Source organism: Arachis hypogaea, chromosome 9 (genome assembly GCF_003086295.3).
Source record: "Arachis hypogaea cultivar Tifrunner chromosome 9, arahy.Tifrunner.gnm2.J5K5, whole genome shotgun sequence".
In the NCBI taxonomy this organism is placed as follows: domain Eukaryota; kingdom Viridiplantae; phylum Streptophyta; class Magnoliopsida; order Fabales; family Fabaceae; genus Arachis; species Arachis hypogaea.
Window position 1 is genome coordinate 116,947,858 of NC_092044.1, and position 18,360 is coordinate 116,966,217.

The window sequence follows — 18,360 nt, forward strand, 5'->3', positions numbered from 1 at the left end:
AAAAAGTAACATAAATATTTTTAACTTACACTTGTGGAGTTTTAGATGTCTTTCTTGGGAAGATTTTCTTTTTTCTAAAATATTTGACCGGGGTGTCTAGGGTATTTTTTCTAAAAAAATAACAAATTAAAATTAGAAACCAAGATTAAAAGCAGAGGTCTAGAAATACATTAAATTCATTTTTGGGCAACCACCGAACCGAAAATACAATATGCAGTGAACCAATTTACCTGGTATTGCTCACAGCATCTACAGAAGGTGTAGAGCTTCCTTGAGTCTGTAAGACTTGCTCACTATCAATATTTACAGTCGGCACATTAAGCAATATAAATAAATAGAAAAAGTTGTAGCAAAAGTAAGCAAGGTAAGAAAAAGAATTCGGGAATAATAAACTGAATCTTACATCTGAGAGAAATCATTTTATCCCTGTAGAAAGTCAAACTGATCCGGAGCAATGTTTATTGACTGAGCTCCATCATTTCTTTTCTTTGATCTTTTTTCTGTTATTATATCCAATGCTCGTTTTCTTTTTTCGGCAGCATTGTCTTTTTCTTGTTCAGTTCTGAAAGTTCATAAAATAAGTATCAAGAAAGCAAAAATGTAAGTATCAATAAAAGAAAATATGATTCGAGAAACTTCTTCTCAGGTTAGGTTGGTGTTTTTGCCACTCTTTCTGGTTGTTTTCTTCTTTTTATTTTGGGTGTTTTCTCAATTTTATTTTCTCTGTAAAATAGATAAACACATTGAATTTATACCGGAGACAAGACACTAACGATGAAGTCAACCAAACCCAAAGATAACACCAAACCGAAATAAATTAAACGACTAAACCGAAACGAAAATAGATATATATGCAATCAACAAAAATACTTACTCGTTTTTAGATTTGCTTGTGCTCTCTAAATCTATAGGCACATGCTTTGTTTTTTTGGTTTGTTTTTTAACCACCTTCAATGGTTGTTTTCTTTTTTTTGTGGTTTTCTTGATTTCTTCTTCTCTGCAATACATAAGAACAAGCGCATAAGAACAAATTTAAGCAAATACAAATTAAATGAAATTGATATGAAAATTAAACTTACTGGTTTTCAGATTCAGATTCGGAAAGTCTTTCTTCTGAAGAAGAAGAATCCGTCTCAACATTTTTTTTTATTTTCTTTTCTTTTTCTTTTTTCTCCAAGTTACTTGTTTTTGTTTTTTCTTTCTTTTTTTGCTTTTTGTACAGAAGTCCCTAAAACAGAAACAAGGTCTCAATTAATTAATCATCAAAATAACAAATTAACAATTCGACGAACCGAATAAAGTAATCCTACCGAACCGAAAAATATTCATATGGTGAATAGTACATGACAACTATTTATTCATCAAGAAAAATGTTTCTTAATGCAGAAATATTCAAATGAATAAAACTAACAATTGCAAGTAGGCCAAATAATTTAATTATAACCTAAAAGCATTTCAAAGCAAATTTTTCGGAGAATTTTAGTATAGTACTTACCAATGGTTATGTTGTTTCGGATGAAATGCATTCAATAATCTTTTCCCTTGTCCAATAGGCCACCCATGGTGCAGGGGGAGCATCAGGTGCAAATGGGCGGAGGAACTTTGTTTCATGGAAGTATATCAACATTAATACAAAAATACAGCCATCAACAGACTGTTTGTTCCCCTCTCTCTTGTTTTCAACTCATTTCATTAAGAAGTTGAGAACATGCTTTGTCCAATCCCATTCCCTAATGTTATCTACATGAAAGATCGGTGGCTTATGGATTGGGGAGGCCACACTTACCGTTGTGGGGAGCAAGAATCACTTTTGTATGAAGACAACAAAAGTCCTCTTGAATCTTTTCTGGTTCTCCTCCCCTTCTACACTCATCTCCAGCACATTCCTTGCCAAAGTTGCCAAGGAAATATTTTTGATGCTGTCAAATATTTTCTTGTCTGCTGGATTCAGCTTTTTGTAATCAACCTTTTCAGGAAAAAGATTCCCTACAATATTTTAATAGCAAAAATAAGACAAAAACGGCCAGTTTAATTATTCGGACACCAATGAACTGAAAATAAGGAGTAAGTAGAAAATATATTACCTCCATTGGTTATGCCGAGGGCAGCTGCTACCTTCCGAGGAGTTATGTATATTGTCCCCTGTAGAGTTTTCAAGCATCCTCTCTCTATATCAAACCGATCAAGCAATTCTATCAGCAGTGTATTAGAGACGTTCATTTCTGGCACATGTGCCATACCACAAAATCCTATTTCTTCCACAATATCTTTCTTTTCTTGACCCATTTTCCTATACATTGTTGCTATTGCCTTTGTTTGGCATCTGTAATAGTGAGTTTTCTGCATGTTTTGAAATAGAATGTGAGGATATATTTATAATACAAAATAGATATTATTTAAATACAAGTGGATAAATATATTTAATCTACTTACGTTATAATGTGCCTTCTCCTTCATTGTAGCCATTTTCTTGTTGTGTTTTGCTGTAACAAAATTTTTTGTCAATATTTCATTCAATATATCAACAACCACAAGCACGTGTATGTTAAACAAGTCAATTAGAATGCTACAACCCACCGAACCGAAAATTTCTCATGCACAGAACCAAAATAAAAAAGGCTACCAAACTGAAAAATGTTCATGTGGTTAATAAATGACGATCAGCTTTCAATCAACAAAAATACTATTACAGTAGTATGGCTTATCAAAGTGAAAGAGTTGTCTCTAATGTAAATTATTCTAAACAAAACTCATTCAATACATCAACAACCACAAGCATGTGTATGTTAAACAAGTCAATTAGAATGCCACAACCCACCAAACCGAAAATCCCTCATGCACAGAACCAAAATAAAAAAGGCTACCAAACCGAAAAATATTCATGTGGTTAATAAATGATTATCAGCTTTCAATCAACAAAAATATTATTACAGTAGTATAGATTATCAAAGTGAAAGAGTTGTCTCTAATGTGAATTGTTCTAAACAAAACCCATTCAATACATCAACAACCACAAGCATGTATATCTTAAAGGCTAGATGGATTATCAACAACCATAAGTATGTATATCCATACTATTACAGTAGTATGTATTATCAAAGTGAAAGAGTTGTCTCTAATGTGAATTATTTTAAACAAAACTCATTCAATACATCAACAATCCACCGAACCGAAAATCCTTCATGCACAGAACCAAAATCACAAAGGCCACCGAACCGAAAAATGTTCATGTGGTTAATAAATCATTATCAATTTTCAATCAACAAGAATATTGTTCTTCAATGAAAAATAAGTACTGGAGATAGTAACATAGCTCTAATTAAACTATCCAAATCAATAAGAACAAGCAACTATATCTTAAAGCCCTAGTTATACTGTAAAAATCATTCACAATAGTTCAATCCACCAAACGAAGCAAATCAAACCAGTAAAACTGAAATGAAACTAGGCAAAATGCGACATTGCAATATTTTAAATGAACAATAGTTTTCTCATACCTTTTGTAGTCTTTGTTGCTGTTTTCGTTTGTTTCTGGTTGTTGCTTGCGAAATCTTCTTCCGATTCGTTTGCAGTAGTGGTTTTCATAAAGAATGTGATTGAAGTTTGAGTGATGTTCAGAGAGATTCGAAGAGAGTGAGTGTTTTGGGATATTGGTTTTGTGTTGAAGATGTAACGTTCGTTCATAATGAAGCGCGAATGGGAAAACGAGACGTTTTATGTGTGGCGCGTGTTTCTCACTCTGCATTTAATGCGCTTGGGCCTATATGATTATATGGTTATATGGATGTGTAGCAACCCTGTTAAATTTAATAATTGTTAGATTAATAAAATTTAAAATTTTACATGATAATTTGTCTATAATTTATTATTAAAAATTTATAAACAAATTTAAATATCAAAATTTATAACTAAAAATAATCAAAATACACATAAATAATAAACACATAATATTTGAATCAATTCAACCAAGAGAAACATTAGCTCATCTTTACAGATAATTATCTACCACAATTATTCAAAAAATAAAAAGATAAAAAAGAAAAATATATATAAAAAATTTTTGCAAGTCAATCAAAGCTCTAGTCTAAAACATACATCCAACATAAGAATCTTAATCATAAGCCAAACAAGAACAATTGGGCAAATAATTTATTTTGCACTTGTCTAAAAGCAAAATCCAGCACTTTCAATATTATTAAACACCTTAAACCTATCTTGTTTCACTTCAACTCCATTACTATTACTATTATCAATTATCAACAACCAACCATAAATATCACAAAATCTTATTATTAATTTTATTTTATCAGCAATCAAATGAATAATATTGAAAATCAAATTACAAATTTATTTGAGTTTAGTTTAACCTATAATTTTAAAAAATAAAATAAATAAAATTATAGAAAAACAAAAGAAAAAAACAGAGGTAAAGAAACAGAGTGAAAGATCCATAGCGACGATGCAGGGAGTCAAGGACGAATGGCAAGGTCAGAGGCGAGAAGCTTATTGTCGACAATGCCAAAAAGACAAATAGTGGTGTTACTCGCGGCGGAGAACAGAGAGGCGAGCAAAAAGGCTATTTGGGTGACGGACCGGCGACAGTGACAGAGTAAACGAACTATAGTAGTAGCAAGGAGAGGGAGAGCAACGTAAGCGAATCTGTGAGAGAGAGAGAGAGAGAGAGAGAGAGAGAGAGAGAGAGAGAGAGAGAGAGAGAGAGAGAGAAAAGCAGAGGAGAAGAGGTTGTTGGAAGGGTAATTCAACGGCGACAACACCCTTTTGCCGATAGAGAGAAGTTCGGCAATGGAGAAGGACAAAAGGTGGGGTGAGTGGTTGCTGGGTTAGTCTCTCTTCTCTATGCTACGTTTGATATGGGGTACTGCACTGATACCAGGACTAAACCTAGTATTATGTTTGCTAGCTAGAGACTGTAACTAAAATTTCAGTTCTGAAACACAAAATTTCAATCCCTACTTTCAGAAAGTGGGGATACTAAGGGACTAAAAGTTTAGGGGACAAGAACTGAAACTTTAATAATCTTTCCTTCCAAAAACATCTTTATTCAACTTTTTAAATTCTCATTCTACCCCATCGCATCTTCATCTCTCTAACCTTCCCTCACCTCATCTTGCACTACCTCCATCTCCTTTGTCGTAGCATTCTCTGTCATTCTTTCCAGTGATGGCGGCAAGCACAACTCCTCCTTTTCTCACTGGTGATGTCATTGCCTCCCTCTTCCCCTCCTTCCTCCATTCTTACAACTACAACTCTCTCTCTCTCTCTCTGAGCTCTTGTGCGGCAGCGACGTCTCCTCCCATTCCGTGGTGTGAGGATTTCTTATTTTATACATTAATCATTTCAGCCACCTCTTTTGTACTCATATTTTCCGTGAACATGGTTGATGGGGTGAGAGACCGACCATGGCTGGGATTAGCAGCGCACGTCATGTTCTTGATGTTCCACATTTGTTGTGTGAGTTCTAAAACGGTAAGGGAGACGTACTGTTAAGAGCTGCGAGAGGTGAGAGGGCCAAACCTACCATGAAGAAGTGGAGACGAGGAAATGGAATAAGGTTCATGTCCAGCTTCCTCAGGTCAGAGGTCAGTTGTTTAGGGAAGTTTTTGAACATTTGAATATTTGATTCATTAGCATGAATTGAATTCCTAGTTGCAAAAAAAAAAAGAAAAATAGAGTTTGTGTATGTTTGTTACTTGAGTTGAGTTCATTGGAGGCAGTAGTTTGAATTTTTATGATGACGATGAGGAAAAAGAAAAGGGACTAGAGTTTATTTTGTTTTATTTTTTAATTAACAAGGGTATTTGAGTGGTTTTACTTATTTTAGTTTCTGTATTTATTTTAAATCAAATGGGACATGGAGATATAATTCAATCATGTGTATTTTACATCAAATACAACCCAAAAATTTAATTCAGTCTTTATCTTTCTTCCAAAAGTAGCCTAATGTATGGGAGGCTGCTAGAGCTTTTATATGCTATTGTTCTCTTGTGAAAATTTTTTAAGCAAAAAAAATATAAAATGACTCGTCTATTAGCACCTTAGAAAAATGGACACACTTTAAAAAATTGGTTCGATTTTTTATTGATTTTTAGATAGACAATTTTTTTATCACAATCAAACCAGTCAGGAGTCTAATTCCTGATTAACCTAGTCAAACTAATCAGTTCGGTTCGATTTTCAAAACCATGGAATTAATGTTGCCTCCATACTTTTGATTTTAAGTTTTGATTAACCTAGATACAAAAAGGATGACGAAAGAACCACCTTGGTCGAATTATATTGTTTGTTTTCTTTCTTTTAGAGGTATAGATAAAGTTTTTACTAAAGAGTCAATGACATCAAGAGGATTTCAACTTTGAAAAGATTAGTCCTTAAACAAAAAGTTACTAATTAGGTCCTCTATAATAATAAATAATAAAGAGAAAAGGTTAAGAACTAATAAAATTTATTATTTTTTGTCAACATTTTTAGTGATCAATTTAATTTTTTTAGTTTAGTAATCCAACATACTTTTAGCCCATATTTTTAAATATTACTGACTAATTGCTAGATGAAAATAATAAATTTTACTATATTTTTAATATTTCTCAATAGTAAATACATTATGTTATTCTTTAAATTCATCATATAAAATTTAACAATAGTATTTTTATGTACCATTAACTAGAGTGGCATATTTGTTTATGAAAAATTGTCAAAGATGAGTTTTATGAGTTTGTCCACTAAAAGTTGGGTATGTCTAAAATGAGCACAACAATTATGTGTTTATTAGATGTGCCATGTTTATATAAATCATTAGATTTTATTAGATAAAAATTAAAGGACAATATAATAGAAGTGCATTGATGGACTCTAATAAATACAGAATATACATAAATAAATATTTTAAATAGCAATTTTTTAATACACAAGATTTTAAATAGCAACAAAATTTTTTATTCTTAAATAATTAAATATAAAATATATAAATACAAAATATATGAGTACTTTTTATTTATTAAGATTAATTATTATGAAATTTTTTTTATAATATTAAAAAATTATATTAAAATAATATTTTAAATTCTAATATAAAAATATAACATAATTAAAATTTTATTTTATATTACTCGACAAATAATTAGATTATTATATTCAAAATTTATTAACTAACTAATTTTATTAAAGGTGTTATTATATAATATCATTTTTCATCAAAATATTTTAAAAATATAATTTATTTAAAATATTATATACAATAAATAAAAATATTAACCTTTTTTTTTCATTTTTTTAAATGGAATAAATAATATAATTCTAAATACATGCCTATTATATTATATATTTACTTATATTAGTAAGATTTAAACTAATCAAACTTAAATAATTAAAAATATAAAATATATAAATATAATTCATTAAAATTAATTATTAACATAGAGACTGCGCATTGTGCGCTGATCCTTTGTCCATTGAGCTTCCCTCTCACCCTTTATATATATATAAGTTTTTGATCGAATTAGAGAACAAAAAATTTAATTAGAAAAATAAAAAAATATTTAAAAATAATAAAAATTAAAAAATAATTTTATTATAAATATATAATTATAAATATTATATATATAAAATTATAAATATTAAATTTAAAAAAAATCTTAAATTTTAAATTTATCAATTATAAGAAAAATAAATAAATAAATAGACAAATACATATATTTTCAAGTGGCTATTGGCCACCAAACATGTATTTAAAATCAGATTATTTATTCGTTTAAAAAAATTGAAAAAATGAAAAAATTAATAAAACTTGAATATAATAATTTAATTATTTGTCAAATAATATAAAATAAAATTTTAATTATTTTATATTTTTATATTACAGTTTAAAATATTATTTTAATATAATTTTTAATATTATAAAAAAATTTATATAATAATTAATTTTAATGAATAAAAAATACTTATATATTTTGTATTTATATATTTTATATTTAATTATTTAAAAATAAAAGATTTTGTTGTTATTTAAAGTTTTGTGCATTAAAGTATTACTATTTAAAATATTTATTTATGTAATAGAATATTCTGTATTTATAAGAGTCCATCAATACTCTTCTTTTATATTAATCTTTAATTTCATCTAATAAAATCTAACTCTATATAAATATGTCACATCCAATAAACACATAATTATTGTGCTCATTTTAGACATACTCCTAAAAATTTATTCTATTGATTGAAAAAATACAATTAAAATAGACAAAACTGAATCATAAAAAATAATAAAAACAAAAATATTGAACCAAAAGGATGAAAGATAATAGAATAAAGTATTATTATATAAATATATCTGTTCAGTTATATATACTAATGATCTAAATTGAACTTTTTTTTTTAGTTACAAACTCAAAAGAGCACAACTAACGTATATTGATAAAGAATAATATTGTTACAGGTAACTATCATTAATTAAAGAAACCTAATAAATGAGACGAAATGTCATTAGAGATACATTCTTAAAATGATAATGAAGAATTAATGCCTCTTTTTTTTGTCTTTTTAAAAAATTCAGAACAAAACAACATATTTTTATTCTACATATTTTAATATTCTTTTCTAATAAGAGATCATTTTAATTAAATTATCTTAAAATATTTATATAATTTTTTTTTGTCAATAAATTTGATATTTTTTTAAGACTCAAAAAATTGTTTATAAAGAAATATATGATGAATTACGAATTTTTTTTGGTACACTTTTTTTATATTATCCTATTTTATTTATTTATTATTCTTATACTTTGATATTTAAAAGGTTTGCCCCACTCCAGGTCCGAGCTCTCCTACTCATTCACACTCCCTAGTCTTTGGCACACCATGCTACCATAGACACAGAGGTAGAGTTGGGAGCTCACATTGGTTCACCACCACTGTATGTTCGCCGCTATCGCTGCGTTTGGTCTCTCTCTTCCGTCTGATCTTGGTTGCTTGCGCCTTTCTTGCCTTCGCGTCTGCTCGAGTGGTGCTTCCTGCTCGTGTCGTCATCGCGCCCCCTCGCCTCTCTCCCTCCTCATGCCTCTGCTCCAGCTTTGTCGTTCCTTGGGTGCTCGTCGCTGGCAATCTTGTTCTCTATTGAGCCTTATATTCTGCCAATTTTTCGGGTTGTAAACATAAAGAGAAAGACTGCCGCGGAGCCGCCAGCTTCCCCACATCACATTCTTGCTCTTTCTCCTTCATACTCTTTTCGTTGGAGGACCATCGAAGGTTACTTAATTTTTCTTGCTTACTTTTTTTGTTTTTAATCTATTGTTCATAAAAAATGTGATTTGAATAACTTAGTTTTTAATGTGTTCAAAATGATTTAGTTAAAAATAATTAGTTAATTTTGTGTGTGTTTGTGAGCTCTGATCTCTTATGATGCTATGTATGTAATGCAATGTTCTAAAAATTAGACCGAACCAACCGATTCAACCGGGTTAAATTAGAACCAGTCTTCTAGCCCATCTAATTCATGCCTAAAACTGTCTTGCGAAACATCAGTTAAAAAATTGGTCGAACGAGCGATTAACCGGTAAATCAGTTGACCTGGACCGGTTTTAAACTACCGGTTCGCTACCAAAAAATAAAAACAAAACCCTCAGCCCAGATGCCAAAACATCCGTCCCCCTCCCCCTCCAATCTCTCTCAAACGCTGAAACGCCCAAAGCTCCAGTCACCAACCCAAACCCTATCAGAACAAATCAGCAGAAGGTTGTCTCGTCCTCGTCGTCGGCCGCCCTGTCCTTGTCGTCGAACCCGTGTCTGTCTTTGCCTGTGGAAGGTCTGGTTGCTTCTCTTCGACCTTCTTCTCCTCGGCGTCGCACGAAGGCCTGCACGGAGCTATTTGCGTCGCCCTGTCCCTCTTCGAGCTCTCTGTCTCTTTCTCACTGCGACGTCTATCTCTGCTCGGCGGTGGAGTATTCGCCGTGGCATCACCTCCCTTCCTCCCTCACTGCCGGTAACCGCTGCCTCAATTTAACAAATCCTAAACTCTCTCGCACTTTTGTGGACAATATTACAGAGTTTTATTGCGGTGCCAGGAGGGTGCATGGCTCTGCAACTCTTGGTCTCTCTCACTTTATTTGTCGCTAGTTATATCATCTTTATCCTTTCTATATCCCCTGCCATTAAAGTTTTCGCTCTAACTTGCTTTCTTGCACCCCCAATTGTCTGCAATTGATTGAGAAAGCAATTTATATCAATTTATTGTATTTTGTATGTGTGCCTGAATCACAGAAATCTGATTCAAAAAGCATGCAATTGATTGAGTAACTATTGAGTAGCTATGGTGGTGCTTCACTGCATTGTTAAATTTTGTTAATTTTATTGATTCTGATTTCTGAGTCGTTGATTGCTGGTTTTTTTTATTCTGAGTTATTGATGGTGCTATGGTGGTGCTAATTTGTTTATTCTGAACTTGGGGAGACTAATGTTGTTGCTGCTTCTGTTGTTAAGTTTTTGGTTTTTGGTTTTTGATTGATGATAGTTGATGGTGGTGTTTTATTAAATTTTTTGAAATAATTTTATTGATGATTGATATTGTTTTTTTTTTAATATTTCAAATTATATATTAAATATTTAAAAATTTTATTTTATATTTAATTAAATCGGTTGGATTCCGATTGACCCATTGAACCAGTCATTCTACTGGTTCTTTGACCAGTTCGGTTCTTGCAACCTTGATGTAATGTAATGGACTAATTGCTTGGTTATGAATTTATGATGAGACTTGAATTTGTCAATTTGTCGAATGAGAGTTAAATTTGTTTAATGAGAAGTTTGCTAATTACTAATTTAGTTATCCTGCCTATTGCTGATTTTGTGTTGGTTTGCTAATTTTGAATTGGAAAGAAAATGTTATTGGTATTTAGTTATTTAGTTTTATTTTGTGGTTATGATATTATGATTCCGCTAATATAAATAATAGGGATGCACCTTATTTTCAATTTTAATTAGGAGGGCCCTAAAATTACCATTGTTAGAATTGAGAATTGATTGTTAATTGTCTCTAATTGATTGTTAATTGTTAATTGTTAATAGGCTTCGTTGCTACAATGTGATTGTGAATTGCTTAATTGGAATCGATTCTGGACCACAATGAACCCTATCGCAACTTCGAACCATTTGTCACATTCTTTCTCATCTCAATAGACCAAATCACATGCTCACAAGGCTAACTCATCGTCGTGGTCCTGTGATTCCGTCTTTACAAAAACTACGATGTCTTTCTCTTCTCCACCGAACCTTCTCCCTGTGGTCCATGAAGAAGGATCCAGACCTCGAATCCGCGCTCTCCCGCAACCGCCGCTGGATTGTCAACAACCAGATCAAGAACATCATCCTCCGCTATCCAAACCAAGAGATCCCCATTGCATCCCTTCAGAAGAAGTTCAAAACCCTTGACCTCAAAGGCAAAGCCCTAAACTGGCTCCGTAAGTACCCTTCCTGTTTCGATGTTACTTTCACCGGCAATGAACACCGCTGTCACCTCTCCAAGCGCATGATGAGCCTCGTCGAAGAGGAGGAATCTGTTAGGGAGTCTCAAGAAAATGCTTTCATTTGCAGGTTAGCAAAATTACTTATGATGAGTGTTAACAAGAGGATTAATGTTCTGAAAATCAACGAGCTGAAAAGGAATTTAGGATTTCCCGATGATTACGTGATTAGGATTGTTGCAAAGTACCCAAATTTGTTCCGTGTTGTTAATGAGGGCGGGAGGAGGAGCTCTATGGAGATTGAATTGGTTCACTGGGACCCTGAATTTGCTGTATCCACAGTGGAAATTGCGGCAAGGAGGAGCGGCAATACAAGGCCAACGTTCTCGTGTTCTTTGCCTTTCAGTTGGGTGAAATCATGGGAGAGATTCCGTGAATTCGATTTGGTTCCTTACTTTTCGCCTTACATGGACCACAGGGAATTGGTGGAAGGGTCGAAAGAGATGGAGAAGAGGAATGTGGGATTGGTACATGAGGTGTTGTCTTTGACTCTTTGGAAGAAAGCCTCAATAGTGAAGTTGGGTCATTTTAGGAGGGAGTTTGCTTTGCCTGATAGGTTGAATGTGTTGTTGCTCAAGCACCCTGGGATTTTCTATGTTTCCAACAAGTATCAGATTTACACAGTTCTTCTTAGGGAGGCCTATGTTGGGTCTGAACTTGTTGAAAAGGATCCTCTGGTTGTTGTGAAGGAGAAATTTGGGGAACTGATGCAGGAAGGGCTTCATGAGTACAATCAGAGGCGGTGCCTCATAAACATGGAGAAGAGGAGGAAGAAAGGTGTTCCTTTGGCTAGAGTAGATGAAGTAAAGTGTAAGAGGAGAAGAAGTGAAAATGCTGACTCAGATGATGATGAGGATGGAGACAATAAGCCGGGAGGTTTGTTTGACCCAGAGGAAAGGAAACGGTTTTATAAAGTTCTGTTTGATGATGATACTTCATGAAATTCTGAGACAGTGTGTGTGTGATAATCTAGTTTGCGCATTTGGTTTATATAAATTTGATATCAACACTTCCCTCCCTGCTACATATGCATACATACACACAAGGTCGCACATATGGATTGAACCTGTTTTTTTTGGTTTGATATTTGCCTTAAATTGGCGTTTTGACTTTTGGAACTGGTTTTCTGAATTAAATTTTGGTTTGGCTGGGTTGTGTTTACTTTTGCCTTATTGCTGATGATTCAACGGCATGTGTAAGCTGTACTTACTATATATTAGAAGAGAGACTGAGCGCATAGTCCAGTTAAAACCTACATAACTCTAATATAAGATGCCTGCATCATTTCTCTTCATAGTTGCCGTCGAGTTAAAAAAGAAAACCTTATCTTCCCATGTTCTTTGTTATTTTCTTTGGATAATGGTCAATGGTGATTGCCCAATGATGCACAATTCAAAATGTATTGAGCAGTTTTGCTGTGGTGTTAAGTTCATCACTTGCCTTCCACCATCTCTCTCTCTCTCTCTCTCTCTCTCTCTGGCTCTTGCTCGCTCACTCACTCACTCACTCACTCACTCACTCACTCACTCATACTCACATGCATGCATATATACAAACACATACATATATTTGGCGATGATGATGATTATGATTCTGATCCTTTGGAAGGCTTTTGATGAACACCACTGGCTATGGAACTGTCTATGATTACTTCTAAGCTATGAGATCTGAGGGCACTCCTATGTTTTACACTTTTACCTTCAGTTTGCCTGCTATTTGAGCTAGTTGGTTAGATTTGATTGTTTATATAGGAGTTTTGGGCCATGTTTCTAAGGGAAAATTAGTGACTTAATTTATGAATGATGATGCGCGCACTGAGCTCTGAGTTACTTTTATTAATTGACTGCATAATTAATAGTGAGGGTTTGGATTGGCTTTATTTAGAGGAAGAAAGTACCCCTTTTATTTAAAAAAAATGCAAAATTTTACGAGCATTTGGATACAATTTTATTCGCCACATGCTTTGATCTGCAACTTCAAATTTTAAAGAAATTGTTCCAAATTAGTACCCCCCTCCTCTTCTTCTTTTATTTATTTGTTTATTTTTTTTAATTCTGCCCAATGATGGACAGACAATCTCCTGGCTAATAGGTTTTGTTCATAGCTGGAGCTGCACCAATCTCTCTCTCTCTCTCACTCGATAACTCTGTGAACTGCGATCTTTCATAATTATTTATTTATTTATTTATTTTATTTCTTCCGGATGGTGCAGGAAGTCTGTGAATAAAGCTAGTGGCATAAGCTTTAGCTGATTTCTAGCTAGCTATATGAGATCTGAGGGCTCTGTTTTTCTGTTAGTTTTTCTGGTTAAGTGATTATACAAGTTTGCTTCCTTTTTTGGTGGCTATCTTTGATTTTTATTGATGTCATCTTCTTTAGTTACTGTTTTTTTCATTTTCTTGGTACTATAAGTGCTACTGCTACTTCACGCAGTGCTATGTGAACTTACATTTCTGTATGCTGTGATGTTGTAGGGTTTAGGCTTTTAGGGTGATGTTCTAGCTTCAATTCAGTTCTGCCCTATCCTGCTCTACTAATATAACAACTACAATACTTCAGAAGTTTTTCCTTTGTATTTAGTTTCACTACTTGCATAGGATAATGTCTACATTGATGAAGTTTTTTATTTTCCTTCTGAATCATAGATTTTGATTGTTTTAGTTTGCATTTTATACACATGCATAGTTAACTGCAAAATTTTTCTTTTCCCCTTTATCACGGATTATAATAATTTCTGCCAAATGATAGAACATGTTTACTAATGAACGACTCTATGGATATTGTTCATGACTGGACATACATCACCTCCATTACCATCACTATCGTCACCACTACCATGATCATAATCATAATCATATCCATCAATCAATTAATCTCTGTGTATGCCTCGGTGGGTAAATGGCTAAATGGGACATTGAAGGATGAGAATGAAGCCTGTTACAAAAGCCATGGATGAGTTTTATTTTGCTATGAGATCTGAGGTCTAGTTTTTTTGTTAAAAAAATATGCTTACTGAGGGTTTAAATCAAAGGCACTTTCCTGGTCTTAAATTTTCATTACAGAAGTTGAAGAGAAACTGGTGCAATATTGTGGTTTGTATTTTTCTTTACTCTTATCACATCATTGCTGTTTTACTTTTGGTTTTGGAGTTGCCCTCACAATGTTAATATTAATTCAACCTTTGGAATCCATTGCATTGCAGGTGCTGATTCAGAGTAAATTGGTTCTTGAACTCCCTCCTTTGGTAAACTCTGGATCAAATCATATGCTATTAGTTCTTAATGTCAGTCTCATGCTCTCATTTATGCTGACTTTATTTTTCCCATTTATTTTTTGTTGGCTAAACAAATTAACTGTTGCTTTTATGATGAATGTGCTTTGTCATGGCATCTGTATAGTTCATGTTGTATTTCGATATGCCCTGGGATGAAAATTATTGAAGCTGGAACTTTGAACACGATTCAAGCCTTTTCCATTCCTTCTGACTTCCCTCCCACTGCCATCATTAACCGTTCCTTTCCCTTGTGCTGCCATTACTGATGATGTTCCTCTAGACCTTGTACTTGTTCTTCTTCTTCATCATCATCTTCTTCTCTTATGCATTCCCTTTATCACTATACCTCTAATCATTGTTGTTATTATTATTATTTTCTTGCTGTCACGGTAATTGGCAGCGGGTAGAAATGGTGGAGAGGGGAGACAAGGCTGTGCACACTGCCTTTGGAACGCATGGTATCTGAGGGCACTTTGTTTACTCTGTTCACTTATTTTATCATCATCATGTAACTGAATGATCCACTGCTTTGCATTCTTAGTGAATCTGTGCTACTATTGTAGATATTGATCCGTGAATTTCTTCTCTTGTATGTTAATACTATGATAATCTTTAGCATCATGTCTCACATTTGACAAAAGTTAGTTTCTTCCATGTTTATCTCATTATGGTTTTTGTCATCTTAATTAGGTTGGAAAGGAAACTCGACATTTTGGAGTATTGTGTTCATGTGTTGCGTGGGGTTCCAAATTTAGGTCTCTCATTGACCTCTTTCTGGCAATGATTCCCTTTATTTAAGCTCAGAAATTTCAGAAGTTAGTGCAGTGTACATGTATATATATAATCTCTGTAAATAATCAGACATTTGTAATTTGAAGGGAAACTAATTCCTTTGGAAGAATAATGTTCAATCATAGATCTTCAATTAGATATTCATGGTTCCTTATATATAAATTTACTGCTGTCAATATGATCATAAAAAAAGTTATCTGAATTAAATCTTAAAACAGTACTAAATTTTGTTAAACCTTATGTCTTTGAATAACCTGGCAGTTTTACCATGAGTTCCAAGCTCTAACGAATGTGGGCGAGTATTATACAATTCCACTGTAATTACTGTTGAATCTTGATCAACATCTTCTCTATAATTTCTGAAGGATTTGAAAAACAATGTGAATACTAAATATCTAAACCCACTCACAATGATTAATAAACCCAAACAGCTTGTATTGTATCACAATTTTGAAACCAATGATATGGTAAGCAAAGGAGGCCCATCTAGGCCCAGATGGAGCCCACATGAGGGGGGTATAAGTGGCGTGCGCGTGGAGCTTCATCTCTTCATTATAAAAAAACCTATCATCCTTGTCGTCGTCTTTATTTCCGAGGTCTCTTCCGATTCACTTCATTTTCTTTTTTCAGTCTTTTTCTTCCTTTCTTTTATTTTTCTTTTCCTTCCAATTTTTATGTTAAAAAATATAATTTTTCTGGTACATTATTTTTGTGCTCTATGTTGATAATGCCCAATGATGCAAATGTCAAAAATCAAAATGTAATGAGACAGTTATGCCGTGGTTTTAAGTTCATCGATGACCTTCCCCATCTCTCTCTCTCGCTCTCTCTCTCTCTCTCTCTTATCTCTTTCTTTCTTTCTTTCTTTTAAATGTATGCATACATACACACTCCCACTTGGTGGTGGTGGTGGTGGTGGTGGAAGCAGCAGTAGTAGTAGTGACCTTGATGATGATCATAACAATAATCATGCATTGTTGGAAGGCTTTTGATGAACGCCGCTGGCTTAGTAACTGTCTCTGATTATTTCGTTATAAGTAATGAGATCTGAGGGCATTTCCTATCTCTTGTTTTCTATGACAAACCCTTTTTTTTGGCTTTTTGTTTCCGAAATTATATTGATTGACGCATGCAGCGACAGCTTATCTACCTTTGCTTTCACTGCATTATTGATCCAAATGCGCAAACTATAATTTTATGATGTATTGATTAAATTATTTATTATTATTTTGGTATTAGGATATTTGAACCCTATGGTTTCATGTAATATAAATGGGGGTTCTTGACCGTGATGCAATTCCAACTAACTCTGGTTTTGTTTGCATTTGTCTCATCGTTCAATCAATGACCACAATAATTTGATGGTTAAACTTCTGTGTCCCAAGTAGCATAGGACTATGTGAGGGTTTTTGTGTGGTTTTATATGATGCTCTTATTTTCTTAGATTACTGAGAACTGAAATTTCCTTTTTTTAATTCTTTCAACTGAAATTTGTGGCAATTTTTTTGTACTGCCCAATGATGAAAGGAAAACACTGTTGAAATGCTACAAGGTTTTGTCCATAACCGGAGCAGCACCATCCCTCTCTCTCTCTCTCTCTCTCTCTCTCTCTCTCTCTCTCTCTCTCTATGTGCTTGTTTATTTGTTTTGTGTGTGTTTGTTTATCTTCCATATGGTGCTTGAAGGTTGTGAATGAAACCAGCTGCAAAAGCTGTAGAAGATTTGTCATTTGTAGTTAACTGTGGAACCCGAGGGCTCTGTATTCACTTTTTTATGGCTAAGTTGCTACATAAAAATTGATTTCCTTTTTTGTTGTCAATTTGCAAGTTGTTTATTTTTTGCTGTAGTATTGGATTTGGGATGAGAAATTCTGTATCCTGCCCAATGATGGAACACATTTTATAATGAGCGGTTGCACTGATTTGTTCATAACTGGATGTGCACCACCATCTTCACCATCATCATCACCATCAATCTCAGTCTCAGTCTCAGTCTCATCACAACCTTCTACTCTCTTTCTCTCTCTGTCATTCTCTTTCTATATGTGTGTGTGTGTGTAAATGGTGCACGGAGATGTGGATAAAGCATGCTGCAAACGCATTCTATGAATTTCATGTAGCTATGAGATCTGAGGGCATCTGTAGGTTCAAAATATTTTCCTTCAAATAGCCTTTGTAGAATAAATTTTTCATGTATGTTGTGTGAAGTGCTTGGATAAATGATAGTGTAAACAAGCTTGGATTACTATTGAGTACTTCAGTTGCATATTCTATAGTTTTACTTTGCTGCTTCTTTTTTGTGCGGGTTAGTATAAATATGTTTCTGCTGTGTTATTCTCTTTGTAGCAGGTTGAGCAACATCCAAATTCCAGAATGGATCCTTTTATAGGTTGTTTTACAAAATGTAAAGGCTATATTTTGCTGTCATTTGAGCCTTTTTATGTGCCTAGTGATGAATGCTTATTGTAAGATGGAACTTTGAACATAATTCAAAGCCTTTTCATCCCTTCTGCCTTTTTTCCCCACTGCCATCTTGCAAAGTATGCTGCTGCTGCTGCTGCTGCTAGTACTACTACTACATTCTTCTTCTTCTTCTTCTTCTTCTTCTATAGCAGTTGTTGTTGTTGTTGAAATCTTCTTCTTCCTCCTCCTCCTCCTCCTTTTGTCGCATTTTCTCTTATTATTATTATTGTTATTAGATAATGAGAAATGACAGTGGGAAAAAGATGGTGGAGGCAGGCTGTGATCACTGCCTTAATGGATGT

The 18,360-nt window shown here is 33.4% G+C and overlaps 1 protein-coding gene across 12 annotated transcripts; it reads left to right on the plus strand.

Annotated features, from left to right (window-relative positions):
• The first annotated feature begins 8,831 nt into the window (after window positions 1-8,831).
• LOC112712440 (protein WHAT'S THIS FACTOR 1, chloroplastic) lies at window positions 8,832-15,758 on the plus strand. Of its 12 annotated transcripts, XR_011866228.1 has the most exons (6): window positions 9,648-9,993; window positions 11,076-14,622; window positions 14,733-14,813; window positions 14,929-15,089; window positions 15,205-15,262; window positions 15,495-15,758. XR_011866228.1 is itself a non-coding variant. In XM_072203962.1 (2 exons), the coding sequence occupies exon 2, from the start codon at window positions 11,197-11,199 to the stop codon at window positions 12,469-12,471; it is 1,275 nt and encodes a 424-aa protein (XP_072060063.1). In that variant the 5' UTR covers window positions 9,648-9,993; window positions 11,076-11,196; the 3' UTR covers window positions 12,472-15,758. The 12 variants fall into 12 exon arrangements, 1 of the variants encoding a protein (XP_072060063.1); XR_011866226.1 differs by having other exon boundaries at window positions 14,929-15,262; XR_011866222.1 differs by having other exon boundaries at window positions 9,813-9,993; window positions 14,733-15,089.
• Window positions 15,759-18,360: the final 2,602 nt, after the last annotated feature.

Coding starts and splice junctions, on each gene's coding strand:
- LOC112712440 (XM_072203962.1), top strand. CDS start 11,197: ATGCTCACAAGGCTAACTCATCGTCGTGGTCCTGTGATTCCGTCTTTA.